Source organism: Diadema antillarum, unplaced genomic scaffold (assembly GCF_040938485.1).
Source record: "Diadema antillarum isolate AM-2024a unplaced genomic scaffold, OU_Dant_1.0 scf00000140, whole genome shotgun sequence".
NCBI classification, from domain to species: domain Eukaryota; kingdom Metazoa; phylum Echinodermata; class Echinoidea; order Diadematoida; family Diadematidae; genus Diadema; species Diadema antillarum.
In genome coordinates this window covers 2412881-2434423 of record NW_027271029.1, presented here as the reverse complement: position 1 = coordinate 2434423, position 21543 = coordinate 2412881, and the positions used below count along the sequence as shown (strand labels likewise).

Sequence of the window (21543 nt, the reverse complement as noted above, 5' to 3'; positions counted from 1 at the left end):
AAGTATCTTAAGGGATATGTGTATGTGTTGGCACAATAATAAGCTTGTACTTTTAACCTGTACATAATGGTAGACAACGGATGATTTAACCAAATTCGTTATTTCTGTAGAAATATTACTCTTTCGCTAAACACTTCCTCCAATTTACGCGCATTTACGCGCATTTTATTTTGACCTCTTATTTCACTATCCCATACTTTAATCCTTACTCCTAAATAATAAGATGCTTTTTTAAGATTAGGTTTAGATTAGGCAGTCTCTATAACCCAACAAACATAGCTTAGTTTTCATCACGGAGGTTCGCATTATAGCTCATGGACGTTCGGAACAAACAAGATACTGAACAATGCAGTTCTCTGGCGTTGGAAATGCATTCTATTCACAACAAACAACGATTTCATGTCAAGAACAAACTTCTGAAACGGAATCCAAGATGGCGCTGTGCGGTTAGGACGTGCCTGAGTGTTACGGAGGCATTAGGAGGAAATAAAATTGCAGCTCATTTCGCCTATTACAGTTTGAAAAGTCAAAATGACATCGAGAAAAAGGAGCTTAGAACAAGGAGTCGTTACAATCTCCCATTATTTCAAGGAAAAGGAGGATTTTGACCCTAAGATGGATTTTAGCGACGCTACTACGGAGAAGGCTACGCAAGAACACAGTGACAGTGATAATGCACACGGCTTAACTGACTCGGCAGTGCACACGGTAGTGAAACCACTTCACCGAGATATGGAGGGAACCAGCCCGGGCGCGTCGGCGGAATCACCTCCACGCTCCTCGCTTGAGAAAAAACGACGAGTAGACGGGGAGAAGTCAACCACAGATGAACTACTCGCGGCCCTTATCCACAAGATAGACGAAATGAACTCCAATCTCACATCCAGGTTGGACACAGCTCTTGGTAAGATTGAAACAAATGAGAAAGAAATCAGTAACTTGAAAGAGGAGCAAGAGTCGTGCCGTTTTGATATCAAACAGTTACAGGACCAAGTAAACAAGCAAGAAAAGGAGAATATGAAATTGAGAGAGCGTCTTGTTGACCTCACTGCGAGAGAGATGAGGAATACGGCTGTGTTTTACGGGTTTCCTGAAGGTGCTGAAAACGCTGGGAAGTGTGAGCAATTGATCAAAGAATTTGCCAAGTCAAATATGCAAATGGAAGGTGAAGTGAGCATTGAAAGAGCTCATCGCACAGGCCGCATCAGGCCAAAACCCGGCCCTCCTCGCCCAGTTGTGGTAGCTTTCAGTAGATACACAACCAGACAAACAGTGATCAGCAGTGCCCGCAGATATTTGAAGGAGAGCCCTTTTCAGCACAACGGAAAGGATCACCAGATATTTGTCGATGAGATGCTGCCGGTAGAAGTGCGAGAAAGCAGGAGGAAATTGCTGCCACTGAAACGAAAGCTGAAAGAGGAGGACCCAAAGCGAAAGGTGTACTTCAAATATCCGGCGCGATTGTTTTACAGGGAGACTGAGAGCGGAAAAGAAGTGGAGTACAAGCAGCACACCACAAGATAGAATGGATATTGGCAGTTTGCTTTTGCACAGTAGACAATGGTCTAACAAAATACGAAATACTTTGAAAAACTCTTGACACGACTGCGATAGCTCAGCAGTCGGCACCCTGTCATGCCAGCAGTATATTAACAGTTGATATCTCCGAAGACAAGATACACTATTCATGTGATTAAGTGATAAGGAAAATCATTTGTTTTTGCCAACCTGAGGAAAAAATAACTGTGAAGATGCCCAGGGGCACTTGGATTCCTTGTGATCATGTTTTATTCGATTTCATGCAAATTGTATGTGTGTTTTTTTCATTGCCAATGTTTTGTTGTCTGTTTTGTCTTGATCATGGTGGGTCATAAGAATTTACAAGGTTACCTACTTGTGAAATATGTATAAGGATCTGAAGTTAATGACCCATAATGTTAATGGGCTAGGGGACTTTAAAGCCAGGAAAAAATATTTTTGTTTTTTATCCAAATTAAAAAAGGATATTATTTTATTACAGGAAACCCATTCGACTGATAAGGATGAAAGTTTATGGAAGAACCAATTAAGAGCCGATATTGTATTCAGTCATGGAACCTCCTCTAGTAGGGGAGTGTGTATCATATTTCGGAAAACCCCACATATAAAATTGATAGAGACAGTGAAAGATTCTAACGGGAGATTTTTGTTGGTTAAAATGGAAGTATATGGAAAAAAATTTATGATATGTAATGTATATGCACCAAATAATGAAAAAGACCACATGCATTTTTTTAAAGCTGTAGACTTGACTATACAAGAATATTATGATGCTGAACAGACAATATTAATAGGGGGAGATTTTAATTTTATTCAAAATTTGGCATTGGACCGAGAGGGCGGTAATATGAAGTCCACTTGGAAGCACTCTTGTGAAATAATAGAAAATATTAAAAACGTTTATCATGTAATAGATATCTGGAGAGACAAGAACCCGTTATTAAGACGATTTACTTGGAGACGCTCCAATCCTTGTGTTCAGTCAAGACTGGATTTCTGGTTAATCCATGAGTCTGTACAAAATATGGTGACAGATTGTGATATGGTCCCCTGTGTTTTGTCACATCATGATTTTGTGAATTTACATCTGAGAATTAAAGAGTACACTGTGGGCCCATCTTATTGGAAGTTTAATAACAGTTTACTTAGTGATGTTGAGTATGTTGAAAATTTAAAGGGACATTATGAGATGTGGGTAAATGAATGGGAAGATAAAAATGATAAAGGAAAATTATGGGATTGGTTAAAATTCAAAATACGAGAATTTACAATCACATTTTCTAAAAGGAAGAAAAATATAAAAGAAATTAGAAGAAAAGAATTAGAACAAGAATTGAAAATAATAAATGACATGGACCCGACAGAAATGAATGAGCAAAAATGGGATAAGAAAGAGAAAATTGAACAGGAACTTAACTGCATGTACAATTATTTAGCAGAGGGGGCCATATTACGTTCAAGATGTACCTGGTACGAGAAAGGAGAGAAGAGTACAAAATATTTTTTATCATTGGAAAAGACACAAGCACAGAGTACAAACATAGATGTATTAGATACAGGTGAGGAACTTATTGAACATCCCCATCATATACGAAATTTTGTGATGAAATCTTTTGGTAAACAGTTTGAAAACAGGGATACAGTGTCTGACAAAGTGAGTTATGATTACATAAAAAGTTCCTGCTTAAAACACCTCACGGAAGATGAAAAGGCCTCTTGTGAAGGCCTGATAACACATGAAGAGGCAAGGGAAGTCCTCCTTGGGATGTCAAAAAATAAAACACCTGGTAATGATGGCTTATCGGTGGAATTTTATGAGACATTTTGGCCTTTGATTTCTAAAGAACTAATAGGATCATTTAATCATGCTTTTGAAAAAGGAAGTATGTCCGTGTCACAGAGGCAAGGAATAATTAAATTGATTCCTAAATCCAATAAAGATAAGAGATTATTGGGCAATTGGCGACCAATCACTTTAATAAATGTGGATGCAAAGATACTTTCTAAATGTTTAGCGAAACGTATGTCCAAAATTATTGGTAATTTGATAAATCCTCAGCAAACAGCATTTATTAAAGGCAGATATATAGGTGAAGGTATAAGACTGATTTCAGATTTAATGTTTTATGCAGATGCCAACAATGTATCTGGAATTGTGTTAGCATTAGATCTTACCAAAGCATTTGATTCACTCAGTCATAGGTATTTATTACAGTGTTTAGAATGTCTTAATTTTGGTCCGTCAATGATACAATGGGTGAGAACATTGCATGCAGGTATAAAAAGCTGTGTATTGATAAATGGCTTTACCACTGGTTATTTTGAAATTGGAAGGGGTGTTCGCCAAGGCGACCCCCTTGCCCCCCTTTTATTCATATTAGGGCTCGAGATATATCTAATGAGATTGTTAAATAATCCAAATATTATTGGAATGGAGATGCTCGGAAAACAGATTAAATATACAGCTTACGCTGATGATATAACATGTTTTTGTAAGGATACAGAATCATTATCAGTATTACTAGAAAGCTTTCAAGAATTTTCTGAGATATCAGGCCTTTGCCTCAACCGAAGCAAATCAGAAGGAATGTGGATAGGAAATTATAGACTATCGAAAGAAAAGCCACAGATGATAAAGTGGACAGACAATGGTCTTAGAATTCTTGGAATCTGGTTTTCATATGACAAAAAAGAAGCAATCCGAAGAAACTTTGAAGATCAATTGGGTGAGATTAAGAGAACATTTTTTATTTGGAAAAATCGTAATTTAACGTTAATTGGTAAAATTCAAATTTTGAAAACATTTATTATGTCTAAGATAATTTATTTGATGTCAAACATTGAAATTCCTCAAGATTTTGTGAAAGAAGTAGAGAAGTTAATGTTTTCATTTTTATGGAATGGCCCAGATAAGATTTCAAGGTCAACTATGTATGCACAATATGCTGAGGGTGGTCTCAAATTCCCCAATTTACAATGTATGATTGATACGCAGTTAGTTAAGTGGGTTAAAAGATATTATGGAAATCGTAACCATCAATGGGTGCTATTGGGAGATTATTTCTTAAAAAGGCTTGGTGGAATTCTAGTGTTTCAAAGTAATTATTCCCTTGAAACTATTGATAAGAGGGGTATCCCTCCATTCTATGAGAATATTCTACAAATATGGTTAAAGACAAACATACATGAGGATTTTATTGGTGATGAAAATAGCCAAGCAGACATCCTACAACAACCAGTATGGAATAACCAGAATATTTTGATTGATAAGCACTCAATATTCTGCAGGCCGTTTTTTGAAGCAGGTTTATGTTATATATATCAAATATTTAGTATTGATGGACGGCTCATTGATTTTGAATTTTGGTTAAGGAAAGGAGTGCCAAGCAAATATAATATGATGTATATGGCAATTGTAGACTCTGTTCAAAAATACTCGAAATGTTCCTTCAATACACTCCTATTGGAGATGTTTTGGAAAGAAGAAGTGGCTCAAAAACAAAAGGATCTTATTATTTCACAGTTACAAAATGTGAAATCAAAACCAATATATGAGGAATTTTTAAAAGAGATTAAATCAAGACCTGTTTGCGAAACAGTTTTTGCTGGCAAGTATGGAACTCAACCAGAAGATTGGACACAAATATATATGTTGCCATTTACATGTACAATTGAAGTAAAATTGAGAGAATTTCAGTTCAAGTTGTCGCATAATATACTTTACACAAATGAAAGATTGTTTAAGATGAAAATATCAGAATCAGAGTTGTGTACACTTTGTAAGTCATGTGCTGAGACCCCTGTACATCTGTTTTTTGATTGTAAAGCTGCCAAAGAATTACTTCAAAAATTTGTGGATGAAATTGGTACGATCTTTCATGTCAAATTAGAGGATTGTACAAGAATTAGAGTAATGTTTGGATTCATCAAAGACTGGAAAGGGCCCCACAGGAGTTTATTGAATCATTTAATATTGTTATACAAAAGGTACATATATATTCAGAGATGCAAAGATACAGGTGTGAAATTTCATGGATTGACAGCATTTATTGTTAATATCCGATATATAGAATCCAACATTGCAAAACGAACAAACAAATTAAATTTTCATTATAAGAAATGGTCCCCTGTAGAAAATATTTTTTAGGTCATTGTAGAAGAACATACAGTCGACTCTCGTGATAAAGAATATCCATATGGCAGAACCCCGACGTGATGGGGTAGTTTTTTGGGGGTCCCAGGGTTTGAAAATTTTCCTATTCAGAGGTATTTGCGCCCTGGATACGGCAAGGTTTCAAAAGTGACAAGATCACGGTGATTTCGCTGGGCCCAAGGAGTTTATTGTAACGAGAGCTGACTGTATCTTTAGGATATTGTTCAATTGTTGAAGAGTTTGATACCCATCTTTTACTGTTGTTGTTGTTGTTGTTGTTAATTTGTTAAACAAAACATGATTTGTAATATGATTTTGTATGTTATGTTGTATAATGAAGAGGAAATAAATAAATTTGTAAAAAAAAAAAAAAAAAAAAAGAACAAACTTCTCTGCAAAATCCTATGTAATTAATACAAATTCTCAATTATAAAAGCTTGTTTATCTTTTCCTGCTGAGGAATCAAAGAAAACGCTTTTCCATCTCGCGTAGATGAACGTACAAACGTACGTGTAATCTCAGTGACGTAGTCCATCTGATGAAACATTACGCCTTGTCGCTAGTATGTTCCATCAAGCAAATCAGTGAACTCGGTAATTATAATGACTACCATTTGCAAATTTGCACTTCAGGTTAAAAGAATCAAATAAAATGGTAAGCAAGTTGTAAGCAAGTCACCGGTAATCTCTGAAAATTGGGGGGAAAAACAACTATTTTCCTCACACATTGCTTTCATTAACATTATCCAAATAAATTGGATGATGTTTTTGACAACATGCTTTATTATAACTCTAGATGTCTTAACTGAAGTTCGCTTATTGACCCAAGTAAAAAAAAAAAAATATGCAAGAAGATCGCTTTGAGAGTTGACTGATTTCAAAAATTTTACGCTCCCATGCAATCACGATAAAGTGTACGTCCCTGAGAACGAATATATTTATCAAAATTTCGTAATCACAAAGTAAAGATTCAGGTCCTAAATTTGTTGTATTAAATCTACAATGCAAAATTTGCTTTTAACGAACACGGTCACAGCTAAATATGATAAAGAATTGACAAAGAAAAACAAAAGAAATATGCTCTGTTATCGAAATACGAAGTTTATCGGCGGAGGGCAAACACTTTACATTTTAGTGTGTAGAAGAAGAAATCCCTCTGCGTTTGCTCCTTGTGTTACACGCTGTTACTGAGGAGAATTTGTGTATTAGTCATAAATTATATAAGGTTCGATACTCCAAAGTTTCGTCATAACAAAACATAGTAAGTCCTTATAACTTGGATGGATGTTTGTGAGTTAAATATTATACAATATGGTTATAACAAACATTTTGTAGCACATTATTTCAGGGGCTCGTTATTCATACTCTGTCAATCCGAAAATTGATTAAGATTCGTGTAATCATGAACCTTTTTTTTCGGTAAATGATAGGAATCTCTGAAAAGTTAATAGAAATATTTGTTAGTTGGAACATGAGAATCAGGTTCGTTAATCAAAATGTGGAGGAAAAAAATTAGCAACCAAAGCCTCCAGATGAAAAAACCTCATAATAATCGTTTTCACCTTAACGAATATCAGGCTCATTCCACTTTTAGAAGAACGGACCTTAAGAATAGTGAACCTTAATGTTTAATTTTCAGATTAACAAACTTTCGGAATAAGAACATTTTTAATAAGGAACCTCCTGAATTAATTACGAGCCTTTTTTTTTTCATTTTCAGGATAACAAACCTTTGGAATAATAAATCCAGGCAGTAACAGACATTCGGAGTAACAAATCTTTGGAAGAGCAAACGTATCATAGTGCGACCTTAGACCTATTACTAAATCACTTTTTTTAACATGTGTTTTCAAAGTAAGCACAAAAGCACAAACAACTTGACGATCTCTCTGTCTCTTAAATGTAAAATTTAAAAAAAAAACATATGAGACAGAATTGCAAATTAATATTGCTTTTCATCGATGAGTATGGAAAACACAATGTCATGATTAATGGGGGATTTTTGCTTATTTTCATCAGACAATGATTGTATACTGCAGATTATTTTTGTTCACTTATGACGACATTTCAATGAATAAAAAATAAACAAAAACAGCTCCTCCAGAGGAATTTGGTATAACAGGAATGCACTGGCAATTCTTTTCTCTCTGTGTTGGAGCTCGATCCCTTCTCCGTTTCTTCTCATTTTTATTCAACTGCTTCCACGTTCTTTTGAAACTTTTACGTTTTTCTTGACACATGCCCATTACAGAGTTCTTCCGTCATTACATCCTTTTCGTTTCAATATATTCTGAATGTGACTACTCAGCACTTTTCGGATTTGTTTTGTTTTGTTTTCTTATCTTTTTGGTCGCAGCATGTTCAGGCTACTATAGGGAATGAGAGAAAAATCGTCATGAAGAGACAAATAAGAATGAATAAAGCCATAGAATATATGACAATTACAATGACAAGTAAAATTTTCTGACCAGAAGAAATATAATATCATATACTGCCCTATACTGTGGATGGAGACTGCAAGAATTCTCCACACTGTCAATCTTTCAATAAAGGCATCTGCAGGCATGTTTGAGACATGAAACGGTATTATTCATATGTGAATGAACTGATTTTCCTGTACTCCCTCCAATTCAGTACTCAATTTCACATCCTTTTTTCCATCACTCTTGCTAATTAACAGTTCATGCCATCAATCAAACTTGATTGCATTGCACTAGTGATTTTAATTGTTTCACAGGGAGTTCATGATTGCCACAGGAATATCATTGTGTGAATTGTAGGCTTAATATCTTGGTAAATCCTTTGACTTTGATTTAGAGTCAAATTAATGTACAAACCCTGTTGATAAAAAAAAATGGAAAATTTGATTCATGTGTGTAGGAAAATATGATACTGCTTTGTATTTTCATTTATGCCTATTCACGTTTACATCATATTAGCATTTGTGCAGAAGTGTTAAACCAATTTTCCTTTTTTTTTTTATTTACTTTTTGTGAGCTTTATGTTGTTGAATGCAAATTATCTTATAAATATTCCTACGATTCATTGAAATGCAATACTTAGTGAATTTTCCCTCTCCCTTCTCTTTCTTATCTATTAAATCCACTTTCAGAATGAAATTAGCCCAGAGGTGAAGGAAGCCCTTCAGCAAATTGTGAAGCTTCGGAATGGTACTCAGGTCACATGATGAACCTTTTTACTGAGCCAGTTTTGTCTGATTGATGCTACATCATCTTCAACTTGTCAGTGCTATTTGTTGTCACATCAGAAGGAAGTCAGCATCATCTTGAAGAGCCAAGAGAGGGAAAGAGACACTGATGTATGCTCTGATTGTGTACTTTTTGGACCTATACCACAGCCATCAAGAAGCAGGCATGTTCACATGTCTGAAATCAAATGGAGCAAGATATTATGTACCACACATTGCTAACAATATAATTGCTTTGAGCTAGAAGGTATATCCTCTCTGGGGATTCATTTGTGTAACACAGAACTATTTCCAGTGGTAACACTGTTAAGATATGCTCATACCTTTGAAAGGTCATTGTGACAATTATGTTTCAAATAGTAGATTCTAGGTAAATTTAAAATGTATGATGCTTCCCAATTTCATGCAAAGGGGGAACTTTCTAATTATTTCAACTAGATACAAATCAAGGTATGCCCAAACCAAACAAAGAAAAGAGGCAACAAGCAGGCATGTGATAATGATTACACCTTCACATACGTCATATCTTTATTGTACCATTCATTGCTCCTAAGTGACCAACTTTGTGAAATTTTGATGTTAAGCCTATTTCCATAGGTTAAGTAAATGGAATGCTCTTGCCAGTAGCAACATTTTACAAAGTCTCTAAATAACTGCAGTCTTGCGTAAATTGCAAACACTAATGAAGCTATGTATATGAAATACTACTCGTGATAATATACAAGTACTGGTCTGAAAACTTCCTTTGCCGAGATTTCACAGAACTGTGAAATCCTCTAGACAGATAAAGAGAATGGTTATGTTGTGTGTTTTTATCCCACTATCTAAATGTTGATGGAATAAGCTTGTGAGAGGTACTGTACGTAGATTTGGGTTTGATAACACATCATAAGCCAAAGGACAGCTTAATAGTTTTGCAGTCTCTTTCAAGAAGTCACACATGATACAGGAAATGCATCACCCACATAATGTGTGCCTACCCAGCTATGTTTATTTTCATACATTGGCCACAGTCATTTTTATTTTTTAGTATGTTACAGTCCTCACAACGTAAGTGTAATGTGTGATTGCATTGGTTTGGCACAATGATTATTGATGAGAACCTTCACATAAAAGATTTGAGCAACCGTATCGCAAGTTTCCGTTTAACTGTTTACCATTTGACCATTATAGTTGCAGGTCTTTATGAGTTTGTAAGTCTGTTGCTCATCTACAGTTTCTGTTGGACTACCTTGTCCCCATCCCCCCCCCCTACTTCTTCGGCCACGCAGCTCTGCACTTCCCTTTCCTCGTTGGCTTGCGCACAATCATGCGCATGCCTGCGTGCATGTGTCTATGCATGTGCTGGCAGGGGGTGGTGTAGGGTGGTATGGTCGGGTTGGTGGGGGACATTAGGGGAGGGGGTCTTTCTATCTTTCCATTTTTATACCCCTACCCACACATAGTGTGTAGGGGGGTATATAGGAATCACTCTGAGGTCGGGTGGCCGGTCAGTCGGTCGGGTGGGCAGTCGGGCGGTCGGTTCAAGTTCAAGTTCAAGTTTGTGAAACATTTATTTTCCATCTTTTTCATGTAAGAAATCACATGCATGAAATTATTCTACAGGAAGGCAGAACCTCAAAAAAGCAAAGCTTGTGGTGAGCTGCCTTACAAAATACATTACATCACAAACACAAACACAAAAAACAACAAAAACATAATAGTTCCCATGGCAATATTGAAATGAGATATGCCTCAAAGGGAGATATTGTAGTCTAACAGAGAGGCAACAGTGAGTATGAAAATATGTGACGAGCTACAGGCTATGACAAATGTTGCATATACCTGAATTATCCGTTGCATATCTTATAACTGCCAATAATATGAAACCACTGCACAGATGTAAACAAGACAATGAATAAGATGCACTGGTTCCAACTGGATCATGAATAGACATGGCAATATTGAAATGAGATATTCCTCAAAGAGAGATATTGCAGCCTAACAGAGAGGCAACAGTAAAGTATGAAAATATGTGACAAGCTACAGCCTATAGCAAAAGTTGCATATATCAGAGTTAAACGTTGAATATTCATAACTTCAAGTAATGTGAAACATCTGCACAGATGTAACAACAATGAATAAAATACACTCTTACTTACTGGATCATGAATAGACCGCTTTACTATTTAAATCTTATGCATATCATTTTAACTAAAGTTGTTCCTAGCAACCTGAAAGCTCACACGAGGCCTGTTCAACGCAACAACAACTGGTGTGTGCAAAGTGGATTGCGAGCATTAAAATGCCATGATAGTGCACGGGTTACTAAAATAACTCGACACCAAGCACTGCCAAGCCCCCAGAGAACAAACTTGACCACAACAACAAGAAGTCCGTCATTCCAAAAACGAAAGACGGCATTTGAATAGACTAAAAGAAGGTACAGATTTTAAATGAGCTGGGAGATTATTCCAGACCTTGGGACCAGAAAAACGCACTGTGTGTTGGAATGAGACTTTTTTATGTTTTGGAATGTGAATTAGTGAAGATGATTTGGTTTTGTACTTGTGATATTCGGAGTTTTCTTCAAATAAGTGACATAAATGATCAGGGAGAAGATTGTTTGTACACTTATAAATAAATAAACCCAATTGGAGTGTATTGATATCTTTTAAACGCAGCAACTTTAACTCATGAAACAATGTATCTGTTCGAGCACCACCAGGACCTATATTTCGTACATTACATAAATATCTAGTGATATAATTTTGATAAACCTGTAATCGTTTCAAATTTGATTCAAATGTATTTCCCCAGACAATGTTGCAATACGTCAGGTAAGGTAAAATAAGTGTGCAATAAAGCATGTGTTGTATGTTTACAGGCAAAAAATATTCAAATTTACGAATAATACCAGTATTTTTTGACACTTTTCGCTCAACTTCTGCAGTATGAAATTTCCAAGATAACTTGGAATCAATAAATACACCTAAAAACTTTGTTTTACCAACTTTAGGAATTGCATCATTGTTTAAGTAAATGTTAACATTTCTAACATCAACTTTTTTTCCTGTTATTGAAAAGAATATGATTACATTTTTTACTATTCAAAGATAACATATTAACTTGAAACCAATCACATACCTTTTGAAGTTCACTATTGACTTCATTACACAGGATATCCAGGTTTTTACCACATGAAAAAATATTTGTATCGTCAGCATATAATATAAAAGAAAGCTTATCAGAAACAGTATCTATATCATTTATATATAATATAAAAAGAAGGGGGCCAAGTAGTGAACCCTGAGGAACACCACACTGAACTTTACTGAGTTGTGAAACAACAGAATTATATTTAGTACATTGATAACAATCTTTTAGATATCTAGAAAACCAACTATGGGCAGTACCTCAAAAACCATAATGATGTAACTTAGAAAGCAGAATATCATGGTTAAGAGTATCGAAAGCCTTTGATAAGTCAATGAACACTCCCAACGTGTACATATCATGTTCAAAGGCATCAACAATCTTATTTGTTAAATTAATTAAGGCCAAAGATGTAGAGAATTTTTATCGGAAACCATATTGACTATTACTTAATATTTTATTTTTATCAAATTTCATAGCCCGTGTAAATATAATTTTTTCAAGTATCTTATTAAAACATGAGAGAACAGATATAGGTCTATAATTACTTATTTCAGTTTTATCTCCACTTTTAAATACGGGGGTTATTTTCCCTTTGATTTGTCGGAAAACACCTTTACTCAAAGACATATTGAAAATGTGACAAAGTGGTTCACTTAAAAATGATATAACATATTTAATAACACTTAAGGTTTGAAGTCATCAACACTAGACAATTTACCGTTCTGAAACGATTTTGCAATATCATAAATTTCATTTTCAGTTACTGGATATAAAAACACTGTTGCATGTACAGGTGTGCGGAGATATTGCCAGAAGTTCCCATGATTTTCAGGTAATAATCTCTCAAGTTTTGGCCCGATGCCAGCAAAAAAGGAGTTGAAACTTTCAGCTACACCTTCACAGCTGTCAATAATCTGACCATTATTTTTCAGTTTAATATCCCCATCCCTGTCCAGTTTAAATGGTAACAATAAATTGATAACATTCCATGTGTTTTTAATATCAGATTTATACTGAATAAATTTATTAACAAAATACTTCTTCTTAGCCTCTCGTAATAAAAAAATTCAATTTATTACGAACACTTTTATACTTAATCTCGCTAACAAGCGTACCTTTATGTATAAAAATCTTATATAATTTATTTTTATATCGTACGAATTTCAATAGACTATCAGTCATCCATGGCTTCAGTCCTCTCTTTTTAGAAGATTTACGTTGAAGAGGGAAATATGCATCATATAAACCACGTAATCTTAATTCAAACGTATTATAAGCTATATTGATATCATCGGTTTCTTTAATATTTTCCAACAGGCATCCTGTAGGGCATTTCTGAATGAAATTATTCTGTCTTTTGTAATACATCTAGAATACAAATCTTCACTACTTTTATTAGATTTACATTTGAGAGATGTTATCTGAAAAACTGGTAAATGATCAGTTGTATCGGAGTATAGAATACCACTCTCAATAGGTAAATCAAATTGGTTGGTGAAAATATTGTCAAGTAAACTTGCAGAAGTTCTAGTAATGCGTGTTGGCCTAGATATCAAAGGTAAACAACTGTTATACTTGACAGGGAATGCATAAAATCTTGAATATTTGAATGTGTATTAAATTTCAGAAGATCAATATTCAAATCACCCATTATATAAATCTTTTTATTTTCTCTGACAAGATCACATAACAATGTAGAAAAAGCCTCATTAAATTGTTTGATATTTACATTCGGAGGTTTATAGACAGTGCCGACCAATATACTCCTTTCCTGTGGAGAGTTGATTTCACTGAACAGTGAATCACAACACAAATTACTTTGGAGCAGCAGATCGGATCTCTCATCACAAAGTGCGACACCTCCACCTGTTCTATTACTTCTATTTTTACATAGTATGGTATAACCTGGTATGTTTACAGGTGGACTTGTGTCTTTCAGCCATGTTTCAGAAAACCCTATAACATCAAACGGAAAGTCAAGTGAATGTAATATGTCTGTAATAGACTCTAAATGTTTTGGAAGACTTCTAGAGTTAAAATGTATACATGAAATGGTATCATTCTTTGAAGGGCTAAATCGACTGGCAAAGTTTTCGAGTTATAGTAACGACTAGAATTTTCGAAATTACTAAGAACAAAATTCCTATCTGGATCTAGGTCATCGGTCCCAAACAAGCCATCAGACAGAAGAGGGATTGAACTGTAGGTTTGACAGTCGATCTAGATCTACTGTGTGACTTTGAAATTCATTGAGAAAACTTATATCGTCAAGTTGACTAAAAGGAAACTGAGAAGCTTCATGAGAAGCTTGAGATGTTGCCTCATCAAACATGTTTTAGACAGATATGGTTGAATTTTTTGGTGTTTGAGTACTAATGAAAATAGACGTGTTTTATTTTTCGTAACCTCCGTTGTTCGTTAATATGAGATCCCACTCGTACGCATGCGCAGTCAATTCATTCATAGCGTGTGTTTCTTAGCGGTCAAGTCGCCATTTTGAGCTCTAAATTTCGCCGATTTTCCTTCACTTTGCGATCTGTCGCGTTCAAGTTTTCAGGGTTTCATAGGTTATTTTACCTCCCTGATCGTTTGGTAGTATTTTGGAGAGCGATGGAAGCGAATTCGTGTTCTTCCACGAAGCCGAATTTCCCACACGAGAAGCTGGTTCGCGATGCGGGTTCCACCAGCATTGCCAGCGGACCGCAAGCAGGTCCCTCCCCCGGCAGCGATCCGGGGGGAAAGGGTAAGACGGCAGCGGCAAGCTCGGCTAGCCGCGGTGGTAAAGGCACGGGGAAAGCCAAAGGTAAAGCACCAGCGAAGATTACATCTCCTCCTCTCGTGATTGCACGGAAGTTCGCCAAGTCGGCTGCTACTTCTGAGGTCTCAGACCTTTTGATTAAGAAGCCCTCGATCATGAATGACTCTGAGATAACAGCCAAAGATTTCCGGGCTGTCCAGGACTGCATTCGTGCAGATCCTATTTCAAAGAAGGACAGTCAGGCCTGCATTCGTGCAGAGCCTCCACAGACCACGACATCGAAGTCAGGACCAAGCACTAGTGTTGGTGGCTCAAATTTTGAACATCGTCTGAATAAACTGGAAGAGATGCTGGGAAAATTGGTGGATCATTTGCCACTTTCTCATCCACAGACTCGTAGTAGTCATGACATGAGAAGTCTCGGAGATGAGGATGATAATCTCCTTTTATCTGACTATGAGTATGACTGCGATCAAGATGATGAGCCTTTTGGCTGTAAACGTACACCAGCGTCTGACTCACAGACTTCTGATTTCAGTGCTGAAACAAACACAGAAGATAGTAATGCTACTCCTGCCTCTGGCAAGTATGTAGCCATCCCAGCTATTGCAGCTAAATTCGCAGTGCCTCTCAGCGTGGGGAAACCCTTAGATGAGGAAATTGCTGGGTCGGTATCCTACCTTGTCAGCCACACTCTTGAACAGGCTGCCCTAGAGGAGACTAGTAAGAAGTACACTAGCCCAGAAAACTGTCCACTACTTGACGTGCCCAAAGTCAACTTGACGATGTGGGAGAATCTAAACCCTACTACCCCGGCTAGGGACCTGAAGCTCCAGCGTATTCAGAGCGCTCTTGTGAAAGGCATCACTGCTTTTGCGCAGACCCTTTCTGCTTCGGAGCCGTCAGAAAAACAGCAGGACGCTCTCGGACTCCTGTGTAGCTCTAATTTTGAGCTGAACGCCTTGAGGAAAGACCTCATAAAACCTGGCTTGAATGCAAAATTTGCTCACTTGTGCAAGCCTCAGAACCCTGTGACCAAACAGCTGTTTTGGGACGACTTAGGAAAGAAAGTCAAAGACATCCAGGAAGAACAAAGAGCAGCAGCCGGTGTTGTAAAAGGCTCAAAACCTTTCTCAACAGGTAACTCCCGTCAGCGTCCATATTCGCAGTCACAGTCTCACTATCACCCTTACCACCGACAGACGGAAGCTAATTACCGTAGAATGAGATCAGCGGGGTGGACCACGCCAATTGACAGGCTGGGTCGGTACAGCGGCCTTTTTTAGGCCAGCGTTCGTGGAAGCCACACACTGCCACCCGATGACCAGACCCAACAAGGGCAGCGGCCGACAGAGCCCTCAATACCGGGGGTTTGCGGGGGCCTGCAAGTAACTGAGCATGTTAAACCAACAGTCTCCTCCTCTGCAGAGGTGAGTACATGCCCTCTCCTAAATCTTGTTCGATGGTGGGTGGACGACTGAAAATTTTCTGTGACAAATGGAATAGCCTGACTTCAGATCCATACATTTTGAATGCTGTCAAAGGATACAAACTCGAATTTGATCCTAATGAATTCCCTACTGTAAGAGGGAAAGAGTTGTATAACTTATCTCGCAGTTCAGAGCTTAACAGTCAAATAGAGGAAGAGATTTCTCGCCTCTTAGCTAAAAATGTGATTGAACTTTGCGAACATGAGAATGGAGAATTCATCTCCAATATTTTCACAAGGCCCAAAAAGAATAGTTCTTTACGAGTTATCCTTGATCTTTCTGATCTTAATACAGGCATCCTTTATCACAATTTCAAAATGGACAACATACATACAGCCTTGTCACTGCTCAGCCCAAATTGCTACATCGCATCTATTGATTTACAAGATGCATACTATTCAGTTCCCGTCCATCCATCATCGAGAAAGTACTTGCGTTTCTATTGGCAAAGTAAACTGTACCAATACAAGGCCCTACCTAATGGTCTCAGCTCCGCTCCCAGACTGTTTACAAAAATGCTGAAGCCAGTGTTTGCCCAGCTTAGAACAGAAGGACATGTAGTTATGGGTTATCTTGATGACACTTTGATAATTGGGAGATCTAAAGATGCTACCCAAAGGGCTGTTTCAGCTACCACTAAGCTTCTAACAGAGCTGGGGTTCTTAATTCATCCTGAGAAGTCAGTACTTTGCCCAGGCCAAGACCTAGAGTTCCTTGGGTTTCATTTGAATACTAGGTCAATGCACATTACTTTGCCAAGGGAAAAACAAGATGACATTTATGAGGTTTGCACCTCCCTCTTATCCCATGCCACCCCATCCATTCCATAGATGTCAAGTTAAAAAAAATTTTATGAGTGAGATTTTCATGATTCGGCATCTCGGCACGCGCTCATGAGCATGAGCAAGGGAGCGAAGCGACTGAAAGAGGGAAGGGTGTGGGAGGGGGTGTCCACCCTCCCACGGTAGGGAGCTTTTTCAATTTTTAGCTCTTAATGGTGCAAGCTGGTGCATACTTAAATGACTATTTTTTACTTATTTTGAAAGACAAAAGGGAAATATGCCTTCAATTGCAACTCTCACTGTAATCCTTTAAGCTGTGCTCCCAATGCGTGAGAAAAATGGGTGCCATGCGTGAGATCGTGAGACAGACCCTAAATGCTTGAGTCTCACTCACAATGCGTGAGACTTGGTAGCTCTGCCATTCGAAAGGTTGCTAGGGTCACAGGGAAAATAGCTGCCACGTTCCCTGCAGTACAGTATGGCCCATTGCATTACAGAGATCTAGAGAGAGACAAGGTACAGGCCCTTAAGGCAGCTCGTGGTCATTTTGATAGGCCCATGACTCTTTCCATGGAGGCACGACATGAATCGATATGGTGGAAAGAACATATTCATGAGTCATTTAATCATGTTGTCAGACAAATGGTCGATTTGGAGCTACGTACAGAGGCCAGTGCAGAGGGGTGGGGTGCTACAGACTTAACCTCTCACACAGGTGGCAAGTGGACCACAGAGGAAGTACATTCAGCTGAAACAGCGGGCATTAATTACCTAGAAACACTGGCAGCTGGACTGGCTCTGAAATCCTTCTGTGCAGATAAGAGAAATGTACATGTCCTATTGAGGATTGATAACACTACGGCTGTTGCCTACCTTAATAACATGGGAGGGCTGAAATCAGAAACATGCAATCAGGTAGTGTTAGACATCTGGCATTGGTGTATAGAACGCAATATATGGCTGTCAGCAGCTCACTTACCTGGGTGCCAGAACAACGAGGCAGACTTCATGTCTAGACACTTTAATGACAGAACAGAGTGGATGCTAGATAAGAATAGCTTTGAGAAGATTGTGGCCAAGTATGGTACACCAGTAATTGATTTGTTTGCATCCAGACTAAATGCTCAGCTACCTAGGTACGTTTCATGGTTGCCAGATCCCAATGCAGAGTTAGTTGATGCTTTCACACTAGACTGGGGAAAATTTGCACTCTTTTATGCCTTCCCTCCTTTCTGTTTGGTAGCAAAATGCCTACAGAAAATAATGAAGATAAAGAAGATAATGAAATAAAGAAGACAATGCACATGGCCTGCTTGTGGTACCAAATTGGCCTACACAGGCCTGGTTCCCTCTCTTGACAAGTATGATGAGTGAAGAACCTTTGATCTTGAAAAGAAGCAAATCCTTGCTGACACAACCAGTATCTAAGGCTACCCACCCACTCTGCACTAAACTCGATCTTCATTGTTGCAGGATTGGCGTTCACAGTTCGAGATAAAGGGACTACAGGACAGGACTGTGGACGTGTTGTGTGCATCTTGGAGACTGTCTACACGCACACAATATGGAACCTACATTAGGAAATGGCAAGAGTATTGCAGACAGGAAACTTTGAACAGTCAGTGCACTGCTGTAGAAAGTGTTATAGAATTTTTGAGTTCTCTGTTTCATGTACATAAGTTGAGTTACAGCGCCAGTAAATAAGGAGAAACATCAGACGATCTTGGTATATGATGTTCAAGAGTTTATTGGCCGTGACCGAGTCAGCGGTACGGTACAGGTACACACGTCGGGTGTAACACGTTGCATGCACAACACGTGGAAACCGATCAGAGTATGGAACGCCACTTGATACAACCTAACTATAATTATAATCATAATGGCGTGATCCCTTTCTTCATTCCTCTTATTATTAAAATGATGGTACTACCCTGCACATACAATCTACTCAAAACTGCTCTTTCTGAAATAACCTTGATCAACAACATACTGTATGCATTTACTCGAAACTGCTGTTTCTGAAATAGCCTTGATCAACAACATGGTGTCAGGCTATATGCATGAGCAAAACGACAATCATACACACTATCCTTCACATCACATAGGGCCCAACTCTGAACAATGTAGCAATGTATAAACAAAACAACTACATGGTTTTAACTTCCTTCTTGCTGAATAACTAAAGGCTGTTGCATGACTGTTATCTATAGCGGCCTACTCTAAGAATAAATGTTGATCACATACATATATAGAACAAATTAAACAATCTCTAACATAACATTAGAACAATTTAGGTTGATTACGCAACGATAACTGCACTATCACAAACACACATAATCAGGCCTACCTTACTTACACAGTGAGTGAACATAACATCACTCATAACACAATTATCATGCTGAAACTATGTTGATTAAAACACCTCCATTAATCAAAACACTCTTTACCACCATCAAACTGCCTAACACATCTATAATTTCTGAGCACACACAGTAACTCATAAATAAGTTACACTAAACTCCAAACTTTGACAGAGTAAAATCAATCACAAAATGTTATGTACGGGACTGTACACAGCAACCAATGAGAGTACATACGTGACCGTGCACCTCAAAACGAACATAAAGTCGCACACACTGATTTTGCGTGAGGACTGAAAATAAGTGAAATGGGTCAACCTAGCCGAACTTGACTTTTTCATATTTTCTGAAAGAGCGGGTCTTCTTTTACATTATCCTAAAATGTGGTATCATAAAACGGGCAGGAAAGTGTGTTTTTTAGCAGTTTATCTCGAACATTTTTGGTAGAATAGTGTGATCAGGTGTGTCTTTAAAATCCCTTTTTCATTTCTGAAAAACCTTGTCCACACTCTTCACTTTCAACTCTAATAACTTTTGAAAGGATAGTGCTACTGCTTTGAAAGTTTGCATTAATTATGGACAGAATGTGTTAATGAGGCATGCTTAATTTCAGTTTAATCTGATAATCCCTTCATTGTTGTTACTCTGGGGTTTACTTCCTGTTTTTTGTCCCATTCATCGCACAGCCAGCACGGTTTGGTAAAGATTATGCGCTTGAATAGACTCTGTACTTCAGAGCCTCTTTTCTCAGTTCACAGTTTTCCTGAGTTTGTGCTTTCTTTATAATATTTAGATAGGTTAGGAGAGTCCATTTGATTTGAGTTATACATCATTTTAAAGCTTAAAGTCTGCTCTTTCAGAATATGGTCTTAACTAAAAATTCATGTCTGGCGACTTTTTGTTTGTTTTGAGGTGCAGGGTCACATACAACTACAATTGTACAAACTGTACCTACATACATAGTTATAGTGTACCTCAATACGCACCCCTATCAAAAATACTCAAAAACACTTACATCATACCTCACTTCCTCTTTACTCCTTAAGCCAAACACATCCAATGAATCAGCCTTGCAAAAGGAAAAATAATGTGTACAAATATTAACATAACAGCCAAAAATTAATAATATCATCTTAATGATTACTTATACTGGGTGTAAAATACTGACAAAGGGCCACACACATATACATGTATGTGTGTAGATGGGAGAAGTGTGAAAAAAAAACACCTGCAGTTGCCCAAGACTACAATGAGCAATAAATATAACCATATTTAGTACAGATGCCCACAAAAAAAAGGAAAAACACTATCCAATATCTACCAATACTGGTTGTAAAGTGTGAAATCTATCTAGATATAAAAATTGTCCTGAAGTACAAAGGAAACTGTTATGATATACCAAAAATGACATGTACTGTATTCACATTCATGAAACACATTCATTCATGTTACAGATATCCGCATAGGATACTACAAAAGGTGGACAGCAGGACAGGTCTGGAGAATGGGTACATGTATCTGCCCCACAGAAAATCTGTGGTCGTAAGCGAAATAGGAATACATGTATATCAAATATGTATATCATATCATGAAAATGAATGACTGGTAGAAAAAACAATGATCCGGCATGCAATATGGCAACAATGCCTAGAGATGATACAACTTACAACTGACACTGTATATAAAAATGTGCGAGATGTATGAAAATTCAATATGTACAGACGCCAGCATAGGATAAGCTGGTATGCAACTTTTTAGGCATTTTACTCCAGAAATAAAACAAAACCGACATCACAATGTGAATTAACCAGCAGTGAGTACCAATAGGTAATAAACCTAGTACGTATTGAAAACCAGCACATACACTTTAAAAGACTTCAACACACAGTAGAAAGAGGAGAATGTGCGGTCCCTTCCGGAAAGCAAAATACGCGTACAGCTGTATGTCACATCTGAAAAAAAAAAAACTCCCTGTGGACTTGATACTGAGGTAAGTATGGAAATAATGGGAAGTATTGGACTCTTCAATACATGTATAAAACATGCAGACTGTAAGATATGCTGCAAGGAGCTGGCAAATAAAAAAATATACCGGTAACAAAGTTTTATGTTCATA

The 21543-nt window shown here is 37.4% G+C and overlaps 2 protein-coding genes across 2 annotated transcripts in view; both read left to right on the top strand.

Moving 5' to 3' along the window:
• The window catches only part of LOC139721250 (uncharacterized), a 54426-nt gene extending 44294 nt beyond the window's left edge, over positions 1-10132 (top strand). Inside the window, exon 5 of the mRNA XM_071632571.1 lies at positions 8804-10132. Within this exon, the coding sequence (XP_071488672.1) occupies positions 8804-8878 (75 nt within the window). The 3' untranslated portion in view covers positions 8879-10132. The remainder of the gene's footprint in view (positions 1-8803) is intronic.
• Positions 271-3809, top strand: LOC139721225 (uncharacterized). The gene has a single exon (XM_071632549.1). It carries the CDS (start codon positions 532-534, stop codon positions 1522-1524), a length of 993 nt encoding a protein of 330 aa, XP_071488650.1. The 5' UTR covers positions 271-531; the 3' UTR covers positions 1525-3809.
• Positions 10133-21543: the final 11411 nt, after the last annotated feature.

Bases quoted from the DNA above. Each gene is read 5' to 3' on its own strand.
- LOC139721225 (XM_071632549.1), top strand. From the start codon at position 532: ATGACATCGAGAAAAAGGAGCTTAGAACAAGGAGTCGTTACAATCTCC.